The following is a 24912-nucleotide window of genomic DNA, read 5'->3' as shown; positions in this document are numbered from 1 at the left end:
GAAGAAATAATGGGATGATTTGGACAGAGAGTAAAATAAATATTTAGTTAGATTTAATTTAACTAGAGTTAATCAATAGTTAAAAGATTGTAAAAGTGTGGTAGATTACTGATTAGGAGACTTTTCACTCCTAAACACAGGAGCGAATTTGTTCGGGCAATTATAAACTCGGCCAATAAATTTTGCCTATAGAACTGTATCATTGGAACAATCACTGTATTAATCGTATTTTACGCAAAACTATATAAAGGGAATTGCTATATACAGACCCCATATATCTCAAGGCAGACCCCATTTTAAAAAAATTTAATACCAGATATGTCCCAAAATAATCTCTTAGGGCAGACTCCACTTAAAAAGTGAAAACACATAAATTTCAACTTTGGGTCCCTTCAACTTTTGTCTTTTTACTCAAGTTTTGTCTTTTTACTCTCTCTCAAGAAACCTTCCTTAAACCCACACTTTTTTTTCCACTCTTCTCATTTTCCAATCCAAATAAACTTAACCCACACATCTCTTTTTTCTCTACACATATTCATCTTCTTTTTCAAATTCTTTTGTTCTATTTCTATTTACAACCCATCTTTTTGTTTTTCATTTTTTTTTTTTTGATGACATTGAGTGAAATGGAATGGGCATATGATGTTTTTAATGTGAAAAATGAACTATTTAATGAAGAGAAATTTCAATCAAGTGACCAAGACGGCGACCAAGACGAGGTAACTCCATATACAACTATTGTTCATAATGATTCCAATATCAATTTATTATGAAATCATTATGAGGACGACTTGTACAAAATGTGATTACAAAGTATTTATGCAAACTCAATCTATAAGGACGATCTCTTCCGTTTAATGGTTGATTTGAATAGTGAGTGTTGGGAAATGAGAATAGTCTTACGTTCGAGACGTCCCAGGCCAACTAACTTTCTAAGACTCTGGCGCTCCAACTGGAGCGACTTATGAAGTATTAGACAGTCTAATTTGGCCGTCTCTTAATTACTTTGATAGACATCCCATATTTTTCTTGTGAAAATTTTTTAGCTAACATTATAATTCACTGTAAATGTTATAGGATCCTCTATACAGTCACAATGAGGTACCAATTGATGCATTTCGGACTTCACAAAATTCAAATGCATCTTCGGAGGAGCACTACATAGATCAAACCGAACATTTTAACACCAACATGGTATGCATGGATGAATATATGTTTTGAAACTTACTTTTTTGATTTAATACCTTCTTACCCATGGATTAATGAATACTTAAATTGATTTATAGGTATTTGATAGTCGTCAAGATTTGATTGATTGGACACAACATAAAGGAAGCGAAGTGGGAGCTATTATCATCACTGGGAAATCTCAAAATGCAATTGGTGGGAAGGCTCCTAGACTTATTTTGATATGTGAGCGTGGTGGTAAATTTCGATCTCTCATAAAAGGTAGAAGCAAACGAGAAGGCAAAGTGAGAAAGACTGGAACAAAAAGATGAATTGTCCTTTTAAATTAAAAGCGTGTTTTGAACGTGGTAGTTTAGATAGATGGACACTAAGAGTTGATTGTGGTCGCCATAATCATGGGATGGCAAAAACTATGGAAGGTCACTCTTATATGGGAAGGTTTAATAAGATGGAAATTATTCTTGTATCCGAGATGAGTAGAGTTGGAGTCAAACCAAAAGAGGTCATGAATCTTTGTCAAAGCAAGAGATATATTAAACTCGTCCTCCATGAGACAAATGTATAACGCAAGACACAGAATTAGACTTGATGAAATGGAAAATAGAACACAGTTGCAAGAGTTGGGTAGATTGTTAAGGGAAAATGGATATGTGGAGTACAGTAAACGTCGAGAAGGTAGCAATGAGGTTTGCGAATTGTTTTGGGCCCATCCGGTTCGATCCAAATGGCTAAGACTTTTAACCAAAATTTTCTCATGGATTATGCGTGATAGGACAAACAAGTATCATTTCAAGTTGTTAGAGATTGCAAGAGTGACATCGACCAATATGACTTTCACTGCATGTCATGTGTTGATGGAAAAGGAAAAAGAGTATGACTACACTTGGGCATTGGAAAGATTTCGAGAGATACTCATGCCTAAAGTTCCAGTGTTGATTGTGGTGATAGGAGGAGCTAGCTTTGAAGAATGCAGCCGATGTAGTCTTTCCAAATGCAAAGAAGCACTTTGTGTCGATGGCACATTTCCCAATGTGTCTTGAAAATGGGAAAAATATATTCTCAGTGACGAGCAAAACATAAATAAACTTTGTGCCATGTGGACTAATGTGGTAAAGTCAAAGACACAAGAGGGTTTTTTGAGAAAGTTTGCTTCTATAGAATTAGCTTTTAAAGACTATCCTGTGCTCATCCAATATTTCAGTAGAACATGGTTGCCTTACAAAGAAGCATTTGTTGCTTCATGGATAGACCAACAAAAGCACTATGGAAACACTACGACGAATAGGGTGGAAGGATTGCATGCTCGACTAAAGTCGAGCTTGAAGGGGACATGCAAACATGATTTTCTTGGAATGTGGAAATTGATCCATCCAGTTATCAATATTGAGATGAGCGAAATTAGAGCCTCTTTTGAGAGGAGTTTAACTAGATTTCAAAGACGAAAGCACAATGACGAGTTTTTTAGTGAGCTCAGAGGATTTATTTCAAAGAGAGCTTTAGATTTGATTTTGGAAGAGATGAGACGTATAAATGTCATTGGGGTAGATGATAGTGTTTGCGACCACACTTTGCGTACTTCACACGGGTTGCCGTGTGCGCATGAGCTAGTGATACTCAAACAAAAAGGGTGCAGAATACCTCTTTCTGAAATTGATGAATTTTGGAAAAAGTTGTCTATTGAACCGAGAGCTAGTGATCCCATTGGTGTTGATTACAAACCAGCTATGGATTTATTTATTCAACGACTAGGATCGACTTCTGAAGACCAGCAGAGATCTATGATAAAGATGCTCATAGAACTTGCAACGCCTGAAAGTTCATCATTGGAGCCACCAAAGGAGGATGCTACACCAAAAGGCGCCCCTAAAGGCAAGTACTAAGAAGGGCCAAAGAAAAGAAGAGTGGTCAACTACCGAGATCCGTCATGGTTTGAGTACCCTCCGGATGCTCCACCCGTGACTCCACAATCCATAACGAAGCCCAAGGCCAAACCATTTGTTCCAAAGAGGAAGAAACCAAATTTTGATGTTGGTTGCTCCATTAATGAAATTGAACATCCTCCAGATGCTCCACCCGTGACTCCACAATCTATAACGAAGCCCAAGGCTAAACCATATGTTTCAAAGAGGAAGAAACAAAATGTTGATGTTGGTTGCTCCATTAATGAAATTGAGCATCTTCCAGATGCTCCACCTGTGACTCCACAATCTATAACGAAGCCCAAGGCCAAACCATATGTTTCAAAGAGGAAGAAGAAACTGAGTTTTGATGTCAGTTGCTCCATTGCTCAATCTGGATATAAAATGTGTTTTCCGCATGAATTGCTACAGTTTATTGTTGGTTTTGAAGACCCTGTTGGCGATGGAAATTGTGGTTTCAGGGCTCTCTGCTTGGCTTTGGGAAGAAAAGAAACCGACTGGTTTTGGATGAGACAAGAGTTATTGAGTGAGTTAATGTCAAATGAGGAATATTATGTGAGGATATTTTCCCAGGAAGCTGTTGATGGATTAAATAAAAGGATAAGGAAAAAGAAGAGAACTCGTGCCAAGAGGAACAAATGGATGGATATGCCTATTACTGGGTATTTGTTTGCGTCGAGATTTGACGTTGTCCTTGTACAGTTCTCTACATCATATTGTTATACCTTTCTTCCTATGAGATCCCCAGTGGATCTAAATAATGTTAATGTGCTTGGGATCGGTTATGTTAATAGTAATCATTACATTAAATTAGATTTGGAAGATGGTTGCCCAATTCCAAAAGTAGTGTTGTTTTGGAGCAGAAGTAGTCTAGAAATAGCAAAAGACTGGGAAATTCTAGTGAAAACCCGTGTGGAGGCATTCCAAGGGTTGAATGTTCGAGGGATTGCGCAAGCGGAGGCTTTCGAAGGAGATCCAATTTTTGTCGATTAGTGTAGTTGGGCAAATAGATGTTTGAAATATTTTATACTTTTACAGAGGATACATGAAGAAACATTTTTTGCGATGAAAAGTTTTTGTAAAGACTTTGATAGAATGGAATTGAGTTTCTTATATATTTTGGAACCAAACATTTTACATATTTTAATTTTGATGTTTTCACTTTCATTGTTTACATGTATTGGTGCGAAACATTTTGCCAAAATTTCAAATTAGTTAGAGTTTTAATTTTGATCAAAACTAACCTAAAAATAAAAGACGTTCAAATTAGGCTAACTCTCAGGTGCATTGGATGGTTGGATTTGGACCGCCTTATAAAGATAGGAGATTGTGTTGGACCTATATTAAGAACGGTTCATTGAAACCAACTTTAAAATAAAAGACGTTCGGATCGAGGCTAACTCCATCCGCATTAGATGGTTGGACCGGACCGTCTTCGAAAGATTGGAAATTGTGTTGGACTGTTTTAAGAACGGTTCATTAGAACCGACTTTAAAATAAAAAGACGCTCAGATTAGGCTAACTCCATCTGCATTGGATGGTTGGATTTGGACCGCCTTAGAAAGATTGGAAATTGTGTTGGACTTGTCTTAAGAAGCGGTTCATTAGAACCGACTTTAAAATAAAAGACGTTCAGATTAGGCTAACTCCATCTGCATTGGATGGTTGGATTTGGACCGCCTTAGAAAGATTGGAAATTGTGTTGGACTGTTTTAAGAACGGTTCATTAGAACCGACTTTAAAATAAAAGACGTTCAGATTAGGCTAACTCCATCGCATTGGATGGTTGGATTTGGACCGCCTTAGAAAGATTGGAAATTGTGTTGGACTGTCTTAAGAACGGTTCATTAGAACCGACTTTTAAAATAAAAGACGCTCAGATTAGGCTAACTCCATCCGCATTGGATGGTTGAATTTGGACTAACCTATCTCGTTTTGGATAGTGATCTAAACTGTTTAATTGGTCAAAATTGGTCAATTTTTAGTAATTCACTCAAATTTGGTTCACAATGGCTGACAAAATCTTTATTTTAAGACAATAATTAAAAAAACATTACTAACCATTGTTTATACACCTAAATGTTACATATTCATTTTATGGTCTTCCCCACTACACTATACTAAATTTGAGTTCAGTGGTTTAAGGTTTATGGGTAAGGTTTTGTACTTTCTGAAAATGTGAATGAAATTAAATTTGAACAATATTTTTTTTTTCTTTAATTCAAAATTTATTATTGAATTTTGGCTCACAAAATTATTTTTGAAATTTCCCTTAAATACATGACTCAGTTTTGGGTTTTGGGTTTATAAACCGTTTAATTGGTCAAAATTGGTCAATTTTTAGTAATTCACTCAAATTATAAGTAGTAAGCACTTATAAGTAGAAAAAACAAACACCCCCTTAGTAACGCTCTCTACTCTAGGGATGTTTTTACTCGTACGTGTCGTTATTTTAAGTTTAAACTAGCTAGGAACTGCAACGATAGCCTTCGGGTATAGTTTTTCTTTTGGGCATGGCTGCAAAGGTGGACCGAAGCTAAAGTGCTCATTGAGAGAGTAGTGGCGAGTGGTCAGGTGCGCAACAACAAATCGTATTTCATTGTCTTTGTAATCCCCGCGCATATAAACCATTTGGTTTATGTATTATTTGTCACCGCGCCCCATCCATTTGGTTTGTATTTTCCAATTATGCTTATTAATTTATTATCAAAGTCACAAATGAAGGCCGAGAACTCTAGATTGACAGCTAATCAACTATGTCACTCGGACATGGATGCCCTTGTCATTTATAACTTTCAAATAAGGCTAGCCTTCTCAATATAATAGACTGTATATGTTAATTAAACATTGTGCCATATTTGAACAGCAAAACAGTCTGTGTGGAGAAAGTGATGCAATGAAACTGAAACCAACACGCCCTGATGCGTGTGATCTGCACTCAAATAATTGAAATTCGGGTAGAATTTTAACGAACTAACCGTTGAAAGGCAGCTCTCCAGCCTCAATGAGTTTTGGTAGGGCAGTAAGAAATCCAATAGTAACAAGCACTGGGAGTACGGAATGATATGGATGGAATCCCCATTTCAGCTGCAACATCAATGTTGAAAGTCATAATCCCATCAGCTATTTTACATGAAACAGGTGGCCAGTTGTACGTTCGAACTCATTTCACCAGAAAATAGCATTTTACGAAACACGGGTTCAATAACTGTCTTAACAGAATGCAACAAATCATTGTGGAAGTTAAACAAGCGAGAATGATCCGCTGGAAGGCCGTCGGGAATGGTTTGGTCGCGAAATCTGTTGGTATACGACTCAGATTTGGATAAACCACACAGTTAAGGTTTTGGTTTCCTATTCTAAATAGGATTCTAATTTGATACCCACCTCTATAAATACGAGACCAGTTGGTGGGATTTGTAAGGTTCAATTTGTGAGAGAGAGTTTATGAATTCTTCGGGATTTGTTTGTGAGTGATTGTATTCTATTTGTTTATCTCTTGATTAGTAAAATTTTTCTCTTTTGCTTGGTGGATTAGGCTAACGCCAAACCACGTAAATCTCGTCTCCACTTCTATTGGTTATTCGCTTTGCATTGGTAAGTGTTTTAATTGATTTGTTTTTGTCGATTTCTATCACCACATTCAATCTTCTTTGTCCAATTGTCACGCTTCGTGATTCGCTTTACGTAACAAATTGGTATCGGAGCCAAGATTCTACCTAGGGCTTCTTTTGTTGGTTTATTGATTGTTTTGTGGTATATGAAAATTTGAGAAAGTATGACGACGGATCCTCCATCGGATACTACTTCTATAACGTCTAAGGAGAAATCACTTCCTACGACTTTGAATATTAACCATGCAAGGATTGATGTAGAGAAATTCGATGGATCTAACAATTTTAGTATGTGGCGTTGTGAAGTTATAGATGCACTATGCTAACAAGACTTGGATGATGTGTTAGACGAAAAACCATCGGATATAGAGGAGAGTGTTTGGGTTAAGAAAAATAGGCGAGCTTGTGGTATCATAAGATCGTGTTTGGCTAGGGATGTGAAGTACCTTGTTCTCAATGAGACTTCGGCTAAGGAAATCTGGAGAATCCTTGAAGAGAAGTACTTAGATAAGACAATAGAAGGCCGTGTCTTTATGAAATCAAAGTTGTATGATATGAGAAAGAAATAAGGTATTTCATTGTCCCAAAGATATGAACGAAGTTTAACAAGTTACTTACCGACTTGTTGAACATTGAAGAAGAAACGAAGGATGAAGACAAAGCATTCCATTTGTTGAGATCTCTTCCCAAGGAGGAGTATGGGCATATAAAAACCACCATTATGTTCGGGAAGAAAGCTTTGAACTATTCTGAGGTGCAGTCTGCGTTGATAAGTTGGGATATGATGAACAACAACAAAAAAGGAGTCAAGAGAGTCGACGAAAGCAATGCTTTTGTGGTAAAGAGGGAGGTCTAATGACCGGCCCAAACTCTGGTGGTGAAAGAAGTAAATCTCGTTCCAAGTCGAGAGGGCGAAATCTAGCCCATGATGAGTGTGCTTTTTGTCATGAGGTTGGACATTGGAAGAAGTTGAAACACAAGCAGAAAGATACTGAGTAGAAACAGTCTAATGTCAACATTGCTCAAGGAGGTAATGATTATGATAGTTCAATTTTTTCTTTTCCTGTTACATCGAGTATTTGTTTCATTGATTCCAGTCATTGGATTTTGGATACGGGTGCTACCTATCATGTTTGTCCCATAAGGGAGTGGTTTACAAGTTTCAAGGAGCTTGAAAGTGGTGATGTGTTGATGGGGAATGATCAACCCTGTCACATTATGGGGATGGGTAATATTCGTCTCAAGATGTATGATGAAACAGTTAAGGAAATAAAAGATGTTCGATATGTTCCCGCTTTGAAGAAGAATCTTATCTCTGTTGGAACTTTAGAAGCTAAGGGCTACAAGGTAGTCATTGACAGTGGTGTTCTAAAGATAGTTTCTGGAGCAATGGTTATCATGAAAGGCATACGTCAGAATAACTTGTACTATTTGAAGGGTGGTGGTACGGTTAGTGGAGAAGTAGTCAGCATCGGGTATTCGGTGAGGCGTTGCTAAGGAGGCCACCAGATTATGGCATATGTGTCTTGCACATGCAGGTGAGAAGTCCATGCAAATGTTAATAAAGCAAGGATTGTTGAAAGGTGCTAAGACCTATAAGTTGGATTTTTGTGAGCATTGTGTTCGGAAAGCGGACAAAGGGTAAAGTTTATAATCGCTATCCACCGTGACGGCGTGGAACCCTTGATTATGTTCATTCGGATGTTTGGGGTCTTTCTAGGAATGCATCTCTTGGAAGGAACAAACATTATTATGTGACCTTTGTTGATGATTACTCTAGGCATTTGTGGGTATATACCATGAGAAACAAGGATGAAGTCCTAGATATTTTTGTGAAGTGGAAGAAGTTGATTGAAACTCAGACTGGCAGAAAGATCAAAAGACTCCGAACTGATAATGGTGGTGAATATACGAGTGATCCGTTCTTGCAAGTATGTCAGAATGAGGGAATAGAGAGACACTTCACAGTGAAAGGTACGCCGTAACAGAATGGGGTAGCTGAGCGTATGAACCGTACTCTAATGGAGAAAGTGCGGTGTATGTTGTCCAATGCTGCATTGGGCAAAGCGTTTTGGGCTGAGGCTATGAGTTATGCATGCTACCTTGTTAACAGGTTGCCTTCGGCTGCAATTGGAGGTAAAACTCCTATGGAGGTTTGGTCTGGTAAACCTGCTCAGGATTATGATTCCCTTCGTGTGTTTGAGTGTTCTGCTTACTTTCATGTCAAAGATGGTAAGTTGGATCCTAGAACAAAGAAAGCTATCTTTGTGGGTCTGAAAAGTTGAGTTAAAGGTTATAAGCTATGGGATCCGAAAGATAAGAAATTCATTTTGAGCAGAGATGTGACATTTGATGAGGCTTCTATGTTGAAGTCTGCTGACTCTCAGTAGGTGGAGAGTATGGCCAAAGAGGTATTGCAGCAGGTGGAGATTGATGCGGCTTCACCTAGTCTAGATGGTTCTGTATCTAGTAAATTGGCAACCATGGATAGTCAGTCAGTTAATGTTCCAGTTGAAGACACAGAAATAGTGATTACAGGTGATGGAACAAATGATGATGCAGAGGATATGGCTCCATTAGAGGAGCAGATGAATGTTGGTCTTTTGGCTCCGGTTTATGGGCCTATTGCAACTAGTAAATCTAAGAGAAATGTTCCCTCATTGTATTGGCTAAACGATTACGTTACCTATGCACTTCTTGTTATTGAAAGTCTTGATGAAGATGTTCCTTCCTCATATTATGGAGCAATCCAGTGCTCCAAGTCAGAAAGGTGGATGACAGTTATGGATGAGGAGATGCAATCTCTTCATAAGAATGATACCTGGGTGCTTGTAAAGTTACCTGCGGGTAAGAAGGCGATTGGCGGGAAATGGGTGTTTGCATTGAAAGAAGGATCTCTAAGTAATAAGTTACGTTACAAGGCAAGATGGGTAGCTAAAGGCTATTTCGAGGAGGGAGGGATTGACTATAATGAGGTGTTTTTTCGGTTGTGAAGCATTCCTCCATAATGCGATCCTTTTGGTCTTGGTAGCTCAAGATGATTTGGAGCTAGCCCAAACCGATGTAAAACTGATTTTTACATGGTGATTTAGAAGAGGAGATCTATATGACTCGGCCAAGTGGGTTTAAAGTTGCAAGCAAAGAGGATTTGGTGTGTAAACTGAAAAAAAAATCGCTATATGGTTTGAAAACAGATCTCCCAAAGCGGTGGTACAAGCGGTTTGATCGGTTTATGCTAGGGCTCAAGTACACAAGAAGTCACTACGATCATTGTGTCTATTTTATAAACTACATGATGGTTCTTTCATCTACTTGCTCTTGTATGTTGATGATATGCTTATAGCCTTAAGAAGCAAGATCGAGATTGATAAGCTTAAAAAAGCCTTTTGTCCCTCGAATTTGAGATGAAGGACTTGGGTAAAGCTAAGAAGATTCTTGGCATGGAGATTCAGAGAGATAGAGCAAAAGGCATAGTTTGCTTGTCTCAAAAGACATATTTGAAGAAGGTACTATAAAAGTTTGGTATTGATGGGAACACTAAGTCTGTGAGTACACCTCTTGCCCCTCATTTTAAACTTAGTGCTACTATGTCTCCGAGTTCTAATGAGGAGCGTGAGTACATGACTCATGTTCCATATGCAAGTGTTGTTGGTAGTTTGATGTATGTGATGGTGTGTACTAGGCCAGACATTTCATAAGTTGTTAGTGTTGTTAGTAGATATATGCATAACCCTGGGAAGAAACACTGGCAAGTTGTAAAATGGATTCTATGATACATTCTTGGTGCTGTAGATGTTGGTTTGATGTTTGAGAGGGATACTAGTAAGCTTTGTGTGGGTTATGTGGACTCTGACTATGCAGGTGATTTGGATAAGCGCCGCTCCACTACTGGGTATGTATTTACTTTAGCTGGTGCTCCGGTAAGTTGGAGGTCTATTTTGCGAGCCTACATTGCATTGTCTACCATGAGAGGCGTAATATATGGCGGTGACTGAGGCTATGAAAGAGGCTATTTGGTTGCAGGGTTTGTTAGATGACTTGGGTATTGTGCAGGGTCAGCTCAAGATTCACTATGCTAGCATGAGTGCTATATATTTGGCCAAGAACCAAGTTCATCATGCCCGTACGAAGCACATTGATGTGCGTTTTCACTTTGTCAGAGAAATTTTAGAGGAGGGTGATATCTTGCTCACTAAGATAGACACCAAGGAGAACCCAGCTGATATGTTAACCAAAGTGGTTTCTGAAATCAAGTTTCAACATTGTTTGAATTTGATTCATATCCTTCATTTGAGATAATTTGGCTCTTAAGGGCATTGGTGAACCACGGCCTTTGATCTTTTAATAAGTAAATGCGAGGCAGCCACTATGTGGTACAGTGATCGTGGTTTGGTCCTTCGGGACATTTTGTTATTTGTTTATCCTACGGACATTTGTGCTTTGAAAGAGGGATTTGCTATTCGGTTGATCGGCTCAGATTTGGATAAATCTTCACCGAGGTGGAGAATTGTTGGTATATGACTCAGATTTGGATAAACCACACAGTTAAGGTTTTGGTTTCCTATTCTAAATAGGATTCTAATTTGATACCCACCTCTATAAATATGAGACCAGTTGGTGGGATTTGTAAGGTTCAATTTGTGAGAGAGAGTTTGTGAATTCTTCAGGATTCGTTTGTGAGTGATTGTACTCTATTTGTTTATCTCTTGATTAGTAAAATTCTCCTCTTTTGCTTGGTGGATTAGGCTAACCACTACACCAGATTTAAAAAAAAAAAAAAAACAAAGCTACCGACACTTTTGTTTTGTCTTTGTGTGAGTACGCCCACCACGTGTCGTTGAACTCCCCTAAGCGTCGGATCACATTATCACAACCCATAGAAAATAACCTGTTTCGTTCTCTCTCACCAAAATAAGAAAAAACTTGTTTCGTTCTCTTCATCCTATTTTTCACTCTCAAAATAAGAAAAATCACTCTAAAAAATCACTCTCAAAATCTTCATAATATTTGATCGATCCTCAAATCGCTATCTTCAGCAAATCTACAATCTCTTCAGGTAATTTCAATTATTTCTTTATCAAATCTACAATCTCTTTATCAGATCTAAGCGATTTCGTTTAGATTTTAACTTTTTTAAAGATTAATTCATATAATCTTTATCAGTATTGATTTATTCACATTTTTTTTTGCAGGGCCGTTATCAGTAACGGATTTGTCGAGTTCAGTTAATTAGGGATCTCGTCTTCTTCGAGTTGCTTACCAGGTTAATATATATATATATATATATATATATATATATATATATATATATATATATATATATATATATATATATATATATATATATATATATATATATATATATTATATGTGAAATTAAATGGTTGGAAATAATTAGGATGTGTTTATTTAAGATTAAATTGTTTTTTTTTGTGTTTTTAGGGACTGCCTGGTGCATATAGTGAATCTGCTGCTGCAAAAGCTTATCCTAATTGTGAAGCGGTTCCTTGCGAACAATTCGAGACTGCTTTTGCCGTAATTGTTCTTTCTCTTTCTCTCTCTGAATGTTTTTACTCCCTCGTTACGCGCATGTTAAATAAGATTGGTTGTCGGTGGCAGCACTGTACATAATTTAGAATGCAATTTGAAAAAAATGTATATAGGCTACATACGCGTAACGACTCGAGTGTGGAATACAATGAGAAAAAGACACATATCAATATGCTAATTTAGCCTTGGACAAGACATTGACTGAGGTATTTTACTCAATATATATCACATTAAGGATCCAACTAAGATTTATATGCATGTTCCTTAATTGACACTCATTTAACTCCCAAAGAACAACTAACTGCAAATGACATCTAGAACTATAATCTAGAAACTCAACAACTTAAGTAGAATAACGACATATATGAAGTAACAACGTCCTAAGCCCTTCGAGAAGACCTTATATTTATTTACTCCTACATGTCCTGACCTTCAAGAAATGCTAACGACTTCTAGTTATCCTCCCAATATTCAAGTCGTCTTGAAAGTCCACAATAAACTTACCTTTCAAAGGGGTACTCAATTGATAGTTTCTTAATATTTCTCAAGGAATATGAACTTACAGATAACCTTTTTTTTTTGCTGAAGAAACTCATAGACATCTTTCGAGAAGGCAACAGGCCTTGGTTAATTTGGCGTTCTTGAATTGGCGTCACTATTAAACTTTATTCTGCTGGAAACTGTTGTGATATATAATGTTTAAAACAACTATTTGTTCATTCAAGATTAAAACCAAGGGGTTGTATTTGGAATCGATTTGTAAATACTTCCATATGAAAATCGGACAAGGTGCAGTTCTCCATGTCCTACAAATTTCTGATCTAAAACGAGAAAAACGATGAGGAAACATTGACTGTGGGGAATAAAGTAAATATATATAAAATAAACCAAACAAATAAACAAACTTTGAAGAAGTATGCCATCTTCGCTTACTATTGAAAGGTAACGCCTAACTTGGACTTCTTAGCCAAACATATTTGACCAACAATGAGATTCGGTTGTCACGTTGTATGGCACACATAGTGATCTTATTATACATTTCCATTTCTTTATTGTTGTTTACTTGTTTATATCAAAGCGAGTTGGTTCAGATTTCTTTGCTAGCAAAAATTGTTAGTGTAACTATTTTGTTTGTCGTGTATTTTCAGAATAGATAATGGCATATGCTGTTTAGCCGACTTGGGTTTACTTTATTTTGATGTTTTGACATGTTTTATTAGTTTCCATGCACTTAACTGAGGATTTTTGAATGAGCATGCGAAAATTTCATGAGTTTTTGTGAGTTTAAATGGATAATGAAGACTTATTATTTTGTTTTTAGTTATTGATTGTTCATAATGTTGTGAAATAATATGTACTTATCTACATATTGCATTAAGTAGGGATGAGTTTGTCACGTCCAGACAGAGAGTGGATGAAGGAATCAGTGGGGAGTGATGCATATCTAGATGGAATCGAATCATTCCTTGAATTCATGAGGGATAGTTTAGGAAAAGGAACTTGGTCTTCTTGTCCGTGTGCCAAGTGTTGCAATGTTCGTGGAATGGTTGATCCAAAAACCATTTTTGTTCATTTGGTTCGTTATGGATTTGATGAGTCTTACACTACATGGTATTTTCATGGGGAGTCATTTGTAAACAATGTTGGGAATTTTGAACCTTTTGGTTCATCCTCTCATAACTCTCCCGAAGATACCCATCCTCAAGAAATTAACTTTGTGAATGAAGAGCTTAGGACTGTCCAACTTGATGATTTGGATGAATGCGTAGATAAGATTAGTTCGGATGAAGATTTCAATGCGGATGAGATAAGTTCGGATGAAAATGTGGATGTCGATTGCCATAATGAACAATGTAACCAAAATCTAGTTAATTTAAAAAAGGAGATGAAGTTCAATAATTTGTGGGAGGATGTGAAGAGACCAATATATTCCTCATGCAGACAGGAAAAGACTAAGTTATCAGTAACAGTTGAGTTGATGAACCTCAAGACAAAACATCAGTGGTCCGATAATAGCTTCACAGAATTATTGGATACGTTAAGAGATATTCTTCCTGAAGATAATACATTGCCTCTGTCTGTATATGAGGCTAAAGGGCTGATTAAATCTTTAGGTATGGACTATGAAACAATCGATGCATGTCCCAATAATTGCATTTTGTATTGGAAAACACTTGAAGCTCTTCAAGAGTGTCCTAAATGTGGTGTGAGCAGATGGAAGAATGTTGAAGCTGTTGATCTTACAGATAAGAAAAAGGCTAAGCCCGTACCAGCCAAAGTCTTGAGATACTTCCCATTAATACCTAGGTTACAAAGATTGTATAGGTAAGGCTTTGCCTTCAATACTTGTATGTTATCGCATTTACTTCTTACCCTTTGAATCAATCAGTTTTTAATGAAATATATGTATATATATTTTTTTAGTGTTCCATGGATTGCGGAGAACATGACATGGCATTCGAGGGCCGTGGTTGATGAAAATAGAGTGAGACATCCGGTTGACTCTCTCAATTGGAGCACAGTTGATGCAAAGTGGCAAGAATTTTCTGCTGAGCCACGCAATGTCCGTCTGGGACTTGCGACAGATGGATTTAATCCGCTTTCTCATTCTAATAGTTCTTATTCGTGTTGGCATGTTATGATTGTTCCATATAATCTCCCGCCATCTCTTTGTATGGTTAAACAATTTATTATATTGTCCATGTTGATACCTGGGAAAAGTAGTCCAGGGAAAGACATTGATGTCTATTTGCAACCCCTAATCTCCGAGTTGAATAAGTTGTGGTCTACAGGCACCAAAACATACGACTCTCATAGTAACACCACATTTACTATGAAAGCAGTTTTGTGGTGGGCCATACATGATTTCCCTGCGTTTGGCATGTTATCGGGTTGTAAGACTGGTGGAAATTATGGTTGTCCTCCATGCGGCGAAAAGACATATTCAATTAGGTTAAAACATGGGAATAAGAATGCATATATGGGCACTAGGAGATTTCTTCCAGAGGATCATCCTTTTAGGCGACAAAAAAGACCATTTGATGGGAAGGAAGAACATGGGGTAGCTCCAAGAAGATTGAGTGGTTCCGAGGTAAAAAGCAAAGTGGAAAGTTTTGAAACGGTTTATGGAAAGGTAACACGAAAGAAAGGGAAAAAAATGTTGATGATGAGGGCATGACTGCATGGTCGAAAAGATCAAAATTCTTTGACTTGCCGTATTGGGAGGTAACTTAATTTTCCATTTCTTAATTTGGTTTGTCGTACATCATTATACATCATTGTAATTTGTGTGTTTCGTGATTAACAGTTCTTGTTTAGTCCTCACAATGTGGATGTAATGCATGTGGAGAAAAACGTAGCCGAGAACCTTATTGCGACAATTTTGGAAATGGACAAGAGCAAGGATGGTTTGCAAGCACGCTTAGACTTGAAGGAGATGAATATAAAGCAACACTTGTGGCGAAAAGAAGTGGGAAATAAGTTGTTGCTACCAAAGGCTGATTTTACTTTATCCTAATCTGAAAAAAAAAATTGTTCTTTGAGACCTTAGCCACATTAAAGGTACCTATAGGATATAGTTCCAATTGGAAGCAACGGGTGAGCAAGGAAGATTTTCAATTAAAAGGCTTGAAGTCGCATGATTATCATGTAATGATGCAACAACTTTTGCCGTTATTACTCATGCATTGCTTTAAAGAACATAAGCAATTGTGAGTAGCAATTCGACAATTGTCAACATTTTTAACATCCTTTGCTCCAAAGAAATATACCTTGATGAGCTTGAAGCTGCTAGACAAAGAGTGATTGAAGCGCCAGCGTTTTTAGAAGTATTTTCCTCCTTCATTCTTTGTCATCATGATGCACCTTGTTGTGCATTTGGCGGAAGAGGTAGAACTTTGTGGACCTGTTTGGTGTCGGTGGATATATGTTTTCAAAGGGTAAGTTTTATGAGTGAGCTATCTATATTTTTGTTATTTGATATGAGTAATATATGTTGTTAATTTGTACTAGGATGATGAGACACTACAAGAGGTATGTAAAGAATCCAACACATCCTGAAGGTTGTATTGCTGAGCGTTACATTGTCGAGGAATTAATAATGTATTGTATGGAGCATATGCCTGATGGTTCAAAGGGAAGCTACAAGCGAGGTAAAGAGAGATTCATGGATGACACAGGAGAGCTGACAAATGAGAAACCTCTCAATAAGAAAGGCGTATATAGATTGAGTAATGTGCAATACGAACAAGTACGTAGATGGGTGTTGCAGTGCTCAAAACTTTCTATTCCATGGCAAAAGTAAGTCTACTCTTGTCATGTTTATAATGTTATATATGAGACTGTGAAACTCTAAAGACCTATTTAACTTGTCTCTTATGTCATTTCATTGTAGGAAATACCAAATATACTTGCAAAGATTTAAACCGAGTGGTCGTAAGAGAAAAGGCAACACCGAAACACCAATGAGTTTTATTCCTTGGTTAAGGGAACAAGTATAGTTTCAGTACCTTAGTAATCATTTAGAGTAACACGTAGGATCATGTAGTTCTTGCAGAATAATATTAGCTTTTGTGGATTTTTTGACAGCTACAAAATGAAGAGGTTTCTCCCATCAAGAGACTTGCTGATGGTCCCAACTTCCAAACGATTTCGTATAACACATACCAAGCCAATGGATATGTGTTTTCTACTGCTGAATGGGACACTAACAAGACAACTCATAATTCTAGAATTAAAATGAATGCGATGACTAACTTTCGTGCAAGTGCAAAGGATAAGAAGCTCGTGTCTGATGATACTACTTATTATGGGATCATTAGACAAATTCTCGAACTTCGACTACTTTGATTTCACTATAACCTGTTTTTGTTGTGATTGGGTTCGTGTGGAAGATAAAGTGAATGGATGTTACATCGATCGGATATTAATTTAACATTCGTGGATTTGAGCAAGTTTAAAGGAAGTTCAAGATTGTAGATGAGCCTTTTATTCTTGCCTCACAAGCATCACAGGTTTTTTATTGCAAAGACCTAACGAGGAGTGGTTGGAATGTCGTGTTACATGCTCCAAAGAGAATGACTAGAGACATGGATGCGTATGAAAACCCTTTAGTTTTTGAGTCAAGATTGTAACGAGACACTTTTGAGTTCATTAGTGTTAGAAGATAAATTATTGATGTTCACTAAGGTACTTGGTCTACTGATCCCGTTCATGGACCCGCTGTAATGGTTCTTTTTTACTATTTATTTATTGAATGGGTAATTGTTTTTATATTTCTATTGTTTGTTTTCCATGAGAAACCCAACTACTCACAATACACTTTCACCTAAATATTTATGTGCATTTGCTAATTCCATATATGTACTTCTTATGTCTGAAATCTTAGTGACTTGATTTGTCGATCTTTGATTTGGTTTTAATATCGGCTTTTGCGAGGCAAACATTTGGTAGTGTTATTGAAGCCGTCACGTTACTTTATATTTGTTCCATACGCTTACAATTTGCATTCTAAGTTTTGGATTGGCGATATGGGGCCTTTGTATGCTTTTGTATTGGTAGTGTATTAGGTGTTAATATTGTTTTTACGTTCGTATGTTGAACTACTTGCTTGTGTATGTATAATTCTTTGATGAGTTCGTAAGTTGGGTGTGGCTTAACTAATAAAGTTCTTCCTAGTTAAATCTGATTGCATGTATGTTATGGATGATATACTTAAATCTGATTGCATGTATGGCATTATTTGGTGTGTCAAGTATAGTGCTTTTCTTCCAATTTGTGTTGGGGTTTTACGCTAAGTGTGTATTTGTTGAAATCCATAGGATCGGATATGTTGATGAGGAGAGCACAGAGGTACTTTCTTTTACATACGTAAAATTTTAGTTTGTTAATGGTTTTACGCCCTAACGGTCTATCTTTTATCCTATTAAGAGCTCAAAGCAAGCGGAAAAGAGGGCTAAGAAGACAATGTTATCAATGAGGTGTGATGGCTAGAGATCTCAACGGTGGCATACATATTTCTGATTCAGTACAAAGTTTAAATCTAATGAAGGGTTGGCAATTATAGGCACTCTATTTACTCAATACTAAGTTCTCTAGTCCTTTTTATACTTGCGCACTCGAGGCCTTCCTTAGTATCCCCATTTTTGAGCATCTTGGGGGTAGGGATTTCCTTGCAACACAAATAAGAAAAACATTATAATCTATTAAATGTATTGCACTTGTACCGATATCATAACTTTTCTTGATTCGGGATCATCATCTAGTGATTCCCAAGTTTCGGAGGTGGAGGTTCTTGTGGTACATATAGTATTTGTTCAGTAATTTTATTTGTTGATAGTTATTCTTTTATATATTCCCACGTGACATATTTTTGCCTTTTCAGTAATTTTATTATTTATTTTTATTTTATAGTCTCTTCCAAGGGAAAGAAGAAAGTTGAATTTGACTCTGAGGGACAGCCTGTTGGAGACGGTTCAGAAGGATTTTCTAGTTTTCTTGGTGGGACAACAAAGACACATTGTCCTATCTCTTATGAGAGTTTCAAAAATGTGCCTAGTCCAACAAAAAACATAATCTGGAGCAGCGTCGTGGTTAGTCTTATGCTCTTATCCATTATGGTTCTTTCTCTCTTTTTTTAGTATGATTCATGCATGGCTTGAAAGACCCTGGATATCTAGTGTAGTGCTGGATACAATTACTGATGTATGAACGTAAATACAATTGTGTTGAACGTAAGATTTCATTGTCGATTATGAGATTGCACCTTTCTCTATGTGTTTATGTATAATACCTAAATGGACTGGTAAAATTAGTTGAACTGGTTGTTATTTTGATTTTAAGCTACTGAAACTTGTAGATAACTAAATAATTTTGGTTTGTGTATGCCTATAACAAAGAGAAAGTGGAGATAATATGTGAACAATAAATGGTTATACTGGACATTTCTAGATATCAAAAGTTGAGTGCTTTTAGTTTTAGTCTTAGAGGAGTGTTTGAATTATTTGACTTTGCCTTCTCGGGATTCTTTGAAAATGTCAGTTTAAGAATATCTAATTTGGATAGGTTACATGTTTAGAATTTGTTTTTAGTTTTATGACCAAGAAAAAGCGTTGTTCCATTTGTCTCTTAGAATGGGTCTCTAAATTTCAGGAAAATTTACTTCATTGTTTTTGGGTGAACCTCGTGCATTATAATACTAGCGAAGGTTCAAGTAAATGATGGAACATTTTCTCATGACTTGGTTATTAGAGTTTACTTTAGTGTGACTATGATTACGTGTAGAAGAAGAATTAGTAAATGATGGAACATTTAAACATGACAAGTAATGTGATCCTCTGTTGTGTATAATTGTAGTCGAAAGTGAAGTAGTTTTCCAGATGCATGCTATATCTGCTTTGGATGTTTATAAGTTTCCAGTTTTGGGTATTTTTAGTTTGGAACTGCAATGTTGAAAACCTTGGTATTTGGCTTTTTTGAACTGAAGAAAAAAGTGGTTCCATTGCCTCTTAGAATGGATCTCTTGTAAACATCAGGGAAATCTACTTCATTGTTTTTGGGTGAACCTCTGCATATTATCACTAGCTGAAGGTTCAGTAAATGATGGAACATTTTCTTATTACTTGGGGTCTAGAGTGTACTTTTTTATGAAATTATAAACATATTTAAGGTCAGGTGCGATTGTGTACTAACTCTGCCTCTGGTCTCTCGTCCATATTCATTGTTAGTCATATTTTATAATGAACTAACACTTAATAACTCTTTAAGAGATTAAAATATCCATATTAGGTTATGTTTGAGCATTCATTTGAATTGGTTGTAGACCTGATCTAATGCAATTGATATAAATTCTCATTTTATCAATTGTGAAATATTCTGATTGATCAAAAGATATGTACTTTGTGGATTGTCTTTATTAATATTAGATTCTTATACAGAAAGAATACAATGTGGATGATGCATACAAAAAGATAAATCTGAAGAAGGTCGCCAAAAGCTTTAGGGAGTTTAAGCATCGTCTCCGCGTGAAGTACTATGACAAGTATGACAATGACGTCGATAGGAAAAGGAACCGCCCAGCGGGGAGGAAATTGGAAGAATGGGAAAAATTCGTGGATAATGAATCTAAACCTTTGAGAAAACTCATGCGGACAAAGGGCAAGGTGGCTAGAGAAGGCGGAAGGCTTTACATACATCGTAGAAGGGGAGCAGCAAGGACAGTCCATGATATGGTACTAATCTACCTTTTCAATTGTTAATTTTATTCGTAACACCATATTTACTTCTAACAGAGTTGGTAATGTTTTGTAGAAATCGAAAAATCCGAATGTTAAAGTGACTAGAACGGATTCATATATGGCTATCCATACTCACAAGGATGGCTATTTTATTGCGCCAGAAAGGATGGTGAGTTTGACTGCCTATTTTCATGAATGATGAATCTGACCACCGCCTATTTTCTGTTCTCTTTTATATACTGCTTCTGAAATTTATTAAATGTCTAATATGTTGTCATGATAGGAAAGAATCAAGGCTATAATTGAGGATGACCCTGCTAGTGTAAACTTGGACCTAGACCATGATCCAGTTGCTCAAGTGTGTGGCCCCCGATAAATTTGGTCGAGTCTTTGGGTATGAGTGTTGGCATATCAAAGACAGCCCTTGCATCATCAGCTCCTGCTAAAGAGCAGCTTTGCCAACAAAAGCAACAACACTCAATGCTCGAAGAGCGGTTTGGAAGTTTGGAGCGACAAATGGTCACCCTCACCAAGATCTTGCTAGAGACAAGAGAAGAAGTGGCAGGTCAGCAATCACATAGAAGGATCATTGCAGATTCATCAGCGACGTCAAATGTATGATTTGAATGTGAGACATTGTGCCTAGGGGCTTAAGCTAATTTATGAGATAACTAAATCGTGGTTTTGTCTTTGTTAACTTATTGCTTGTAGGTGAGGGATCCAACATGCTCACAATCACATGGTGATTCTTCTAGAGGGATGGAATTATGTGAATTGATTAATATGCATCGAGAAGTTGTTGCCAAGGGAAGGGCAACAAGGGCAAATATCATTCTTGATGCAACTCTGGATACCCCAATGGACATTTAACAACGTCCTTGTATGCCTTGTCATTGACCGCACTGAGTGCTTATTTGGATCCAAAAGAACATTCGGGAGCTACACCTTCCTACAGCAAGTCAAATGGCGAAGGATTTTACTCATTTTCTTTAGGTAACGGTATTCTATTTGTCCGTGTTATCATTTCTTTACTTCTTGTCTTTACTTCTTGTGTTTGTGTGTGTATGACTTGGCTTTATTTCTTGTGTGTGAGTATGACTTGTCTTTAGAAAAGTGGTGATTTTAGGATAAGTGTGACAAGATATGGAATAACCATACCCGCAGAGGTTTGGTTATAAATTCGTATTTGTCTTTGAAACCGAATGAAAAATAAAATCGCGATCGACAATGGACCCGCAGAACTTTTTACGAAGTTAACTAAGGACTTAAGGAGTAACGCATTTTTCATCCACAAGTTCGTTTTAATTTCAGTGGATGTAATGACCGCCGAAAGTGCCCGAGTAAGCAACCCGAAATATAAAGTAGAAGCAATCGGATGAAAAGGACAACAAGAAATAATCCTCGATCTTTGGTTGAGCTATAAAGTTCGTGACTTTTTCCTGCTGTGGCATGGTCCAACACTTCAATATAATTGGAAGTTGGAATATTTGCCAAAGGAGGGATCATGATGTGCGATCGGTCACGAAAGTGCTACCTTGACCGCCCGGCTGAAGTTGTAACGTCATTTCAAATTCATCATTAGAATGAGTGAATGGCATGTCCATTTATATAAGAAAATTTATAAGTTCATGCACCCATTCTATCCTAAGTCCCTAATACTAACTTACCCATCGGTCGCCAATAATTGGCTATTACACGCGACCGATACCGCAGGTGTCGCCTTCTACAGAGACAATGTATCAATTCTACTAACAAATACCTCACATTTGGTACTAAAAACAAAGGGTTACGGTTGTGGGAACTTAGTTTTTTTTCAAGAAATTAGAGTTTGGGCAGTGAGATTTTTAGTTTTAAGACATGGGGTTTGATAAAGTTTGGATATTTATCGAGAATCGCATTGGTAGTGTTATGAGAATATCGAACATTTATGGTCTTATTCCGGGAGGAGGACAGTTTGTTTGCAAATGCGCGGTTCTTCTTCGTCTTGCAGATGCATTTAAGTCCGAGACAAACATACCGGCTATGTATCCTAAAACCTTTTCTTTTTTAGAGACAAGGCAACGAAGAAATATGTAGGTCTTCCGCTAAGGAGAGGATTGCAAATTATGAACAACTTCTTAAAATAGTGAAGATAGTTTTAAATGAGGGGATGTTAAATCCGGATCAATTACTTTATGCTTCCTTGGTTGTTGGTCTGATTTTGCAAAAGACAATCTTTGAAATACGCCACATGGTCTTGTCAAGTTTAGGATCGTGCCATGTTTTGGAGGTATTGTTACTATATCTTATGCAAGAGATTTATGGCTTTTAGAGTAGCAGACGTTAACACAAAAACAAGAGAATAAAATATGTCGTAAAGTAAAAAACGCTGAGTTTGCATATTCTGTTTCAAATATAAGTAAATTACAAGATGCATGATACTGAGAAATACATCTTGGTGCGCTATTTCGTTCGAATTTGTTGATTCTACTCTTATGTATTCATCAATGGTATCTGCATTAGAGTAATCTACTTTTAGTTGAGCTGAAATTCATTATGGTTATTAGAAGTATTTGACAAGTCCTTGATCACTGCACAATATTGACTAAGAACTTTTCTTAATCTATTTGATGTCTATCGAGGGTAAAAGCATCAATTTTCACCGCTGCTGCTTTTCGAAAGTTGTGCGTGGATTTTGCATATATCTTTTTGGAGGTGCTTATCAACATGGTGTCCTCTTCAAAACTTCTATAACCCATCAAGCTAGCATGTGTGAAAGCTTTTGCTAAACCGGGAATCTCGTTTACCCTTGCTAAAGTTTGGATAAAGTTTGGAATATCCTCAACTTGAATATGTTATAAGAATCGGTGGTAGTGTTAGTGGGTTGTAAAAGTACTAAAAGAAGGCTGCGATGGTTTGTTAGTAGGAGCTAAGTAACTTCTTGATGGGAACCTTTATATTAACTGTTGCTATTAGGGTGAGATCTTTGAAAGTAGGCTATAAAATTGTTTCTATTAGCCATTTGATGATGGATGAGGACTGGGCTTTGTCTATTATCGCACACTTCAAAAGGCACAAGTATCTCGTTTATTATTGATGTTATTAATGCTACGTAACCTGTAGGGGCATTTTTGGCCCCCGATTCAGCTTTTTTTAAAATAAATAAATGAAAAAAAAAAGACACTTGTCAAGTATTGTAGAAAAAAAAAGACTGCAAAAAAAACGGGTCACCTTACGACACCCAAAAGTGTCTTTTTTTTAGAAAAACGACATCCAAAAGTGTCTTTTTTCAACAGATATGGTGTAGTGAACGCCAAACCAAGTAAAAATAAAAACGTATTAAAATAAAAAAGGTCGGGCCAACTTATTTTGTCCTTAAGGGTTATTAAAATTTAAAAACTGGGTTCGTAAGCTATTTAAACGAAGAAATTGGGTTTGTGAGTGATTATAAAAAAACCATGCATGTCCTCTAGAGTTATTTTGAAATGAAATTGGGCCTTCAGCCTAATTTCTTATTGATGAATTACATTGCAAATTAAATGCAAATGCAAACACATTACAAAAGTAAGTCTTCACTAGGCCATCATCTAGAACGAGAAAGAGTATACAACAAAAGTATATGTGCTGGATTTTTCACCAAAGCAGCACAATAAAGTACATTAAACTTGCCGAATGAAACTGTTAACCAATTATACCAAGCTCATACAACAATGCAAAAGCTAGTTAAATTGTGTTGTCAAAATGTTGCCAAAATAGAAATGTATTGTCTAGTATTAGACAATGATTATATCAGATGGGAGTGATCGGCTCCCAAATGTAATGCGTTTTTTATTATCCAGTATATTGTTTGCATTACAACCTTTCTTATGCTTAACGAAAAGACAACTCATAGTTTTTATTACTTTTTTCAGGTTAAGGAGTATTTCAGACAACTTATCAAAAAAGTTGTATCTTAGCACCAAAAGGACCCTTAATCACGCTTATTATGAAGACCAAAAGCTGCTATAAAAAAGTGTTAAAAAAGTCAAAGTCAATGGTCAAAGTCAAAAGTCAAAGCCCTCAATTCAAAAGACCAGAGATGGAAGCCCTTATCTCTAAATATGACATTCTCCCAAAACCTACCTTGGTCAAGAAGACATCAAAAAGCAAAAGCAAATGTGAAGTGTGAGGTGTCTAACTTATAATGGAGAAAGGCAACTCTGTAAAAGGCAAAAGTAAGGGTATATATATAAGCTAAAATCTAGGGAGAGAGAAGTCATCCATTGTCTTAGGATCCAAACCATTTGGTTTATTTAATTTCTTGTCTAGTTTTTCAATTCATGTTTTTACTTTATTGCTTGTTTTATTTTCTGATAAACGTAAAATAATGAATAATACTCCTACTTAGCTAATTAAACTAGGAAGAAGTAAAACTATACTTTATATTCT

At 36.6% G+C, this 24912-nt stretch overlaps 3 protein-coding genes, 3 long non-coding RNA genes and 2 other non-coding genes across 8 annotated transcripts; all 8 read left to right on the top strand.

Annotated features, from left to right (window-relative positions):
* Positions 1–255: 255 nt before the first annotated feature.
* Positions 256–1352, top strand: LOC147486473 (uncharacterized). The gene is made up of 3 exons (XR_015203310.1): positions 256–719; positions 1078–1194; positions 1287–1352. It is a non-coding gene; the product is annotated as an uncharacterized LOC147486473 (long non-coding RNA).
* A 930-nt stretch (positions 1353–2282) lies between these two features.
* On the top strand, positions 2283–4100 carry LOC147486472 (uncharacterized). Its single transcript, XM_086573743.1, has 2 exons — positions 2283–3057; positions 3253–4100. Exons 1-2 carry the CDS (start codon positions 2283–2285, stop codon positions 4098–4100), a joined length of 1623 nt encoding a protein of 540 aa, XP_086429869.1.
* A 7519-nt stretch (positions 4101–11619) lies between these two features.
* On the top strand, positions 11620–12318 carry LOC147486471 (uncharacterized). Its single transcript, XR_015200687.1, has 3 exons — positions 11620–11777; positions 11914–11984; positions 12164–12318. It is a non-coding gene; the product is annotated as an uncharacterized LOC147486471 (long non-coding RNA).
* Positions 12319–13655: 1337 nt separating this feature from the next.
* Positions 13656–14600, top strand: LOC147486470 (uncharacterized). The gene has a single exon (XM_086573742.1). It carries the CDS (start codon positions 13656–13658, stop codon positions 14598–14600), a length of 945 nt encoding a protein of 314 aa, XP_086429868.1.
* Positions 14601–16289: 1689 nt separating this feature from the next.
* LOC147486469 (uncharacterized) lies at positions 16290–17526 on the top strand. The gene is made up of 3 exons (XM_086573097.1): positions 16290–16570; positions 16665–16764; positions 16859–17526. Exons 1-3 carry the CDS (start codon positions 16371–16373, stop codon positions 17117–17119), a joined length of 561 nt encoding a protein of 186 aa, XP_086429223.1. The 5' UTR covers positions 16290–16370; the 3' UTR covers positions 17120–17526.
* A 1845-nt stretch (positions 17527–19371) lies between these two features.
* Positions 19372–19499, top strand: LOC147486468 (small nucleolar RNA snoR74). Its single transcript, XR_015203339.1, has one exon. It is a non-coding gene; the product is annotated as a small nucleolar RNA snoR74 (small nucleolar RNA).
* A 255-nt stretch (positions 19500–19754) lies between these two features.
* On the top strand, positions 19755–19881 carry LOC147486467 (small nucleolar RNA snoR74). Its single transcript, XR_015203328.1, has one exon. It is a non-coding gene; the product is annotated as a small nucleolar RNA snoR74 (small nucleolar RNA).
* A 583-nt stretch (positions 19882–20464) lies between these two features.
* Positions 20465–20888, top strand: LOC147486466 (uncharacterized). The gene is made up of 3 exons (XR_015202836.1): positions 20465–20499; positions 20579–20674; positions 20789–20888. It is a non-coding gene; the product is annotated as an uncharacterized LOC147486466 (long non-coding RNA).
* The last annotated feature ends 4024 nt before the right edge of the window (positions 20889–24912 follow it).

This window comes from Coptis chinensis, chromosome 7 (genome assembly GCF_015680905.1).
Source record: "Coptis chinensis isolate HL-2020 chromosome 7, ASM1568090v1, whole genome shotgun sequence".
NCBI classification, from domain to species: Eukaryota; Viridiplantae; Streptophyta; class Magnoliopsida; order Ranunculales; family Ranunculaceae; genus Coptis; species Coptis chinensis.
This window is presented reverse-complemented; position numbering and strand designations above follow the sequence as displayed.

Bases quoted from the DNA above. Each gene is read 5' to 3' on its own strand.
- LOC147486472 (XM_086573743.1), top strand. From the start codon at position 2,283: ATGTGGACTAATGTGGTAAAGTCAAAGACACAAGAGGGTTTTTTGAGA. The intron at 3,058-3,252 runs GCAAGTACTAAG...AACATCCTCCAG, and splicing joins ACCAAAAGGCGCCCCTAAAG to ATGCTCCACCCGTGACTCCA.
- LOC147486470 (XM_086573742.1), top strand. From the start codon at position 13,656: ATGAGTTTGTCACGTCCAGACAGAGAGTGGATGAAGGAATCAGTGGGG.
- LOC147486469 (XM_086573097.1), top strand. From the start codon at position 16,371: ATGTATTGTATGGAGCATATGCCTGATGGTTCAAAGGGAAGCTACAAG. The intron at 16,571-16,664 runs GTAAGTCTACTC...ATTTCATTGTAG, and splicing joins CTTTCTATTCCATGGCAAAA to GAAATACCAAATATACTTGC. The intron at 16,765-16,858 runs GTATAGTTTCAG...ATTTTTTGACAG, and splicing joins TTCCTTGGTTAAGGGAACAA to CTACAAAATGAAGAGGTTTC.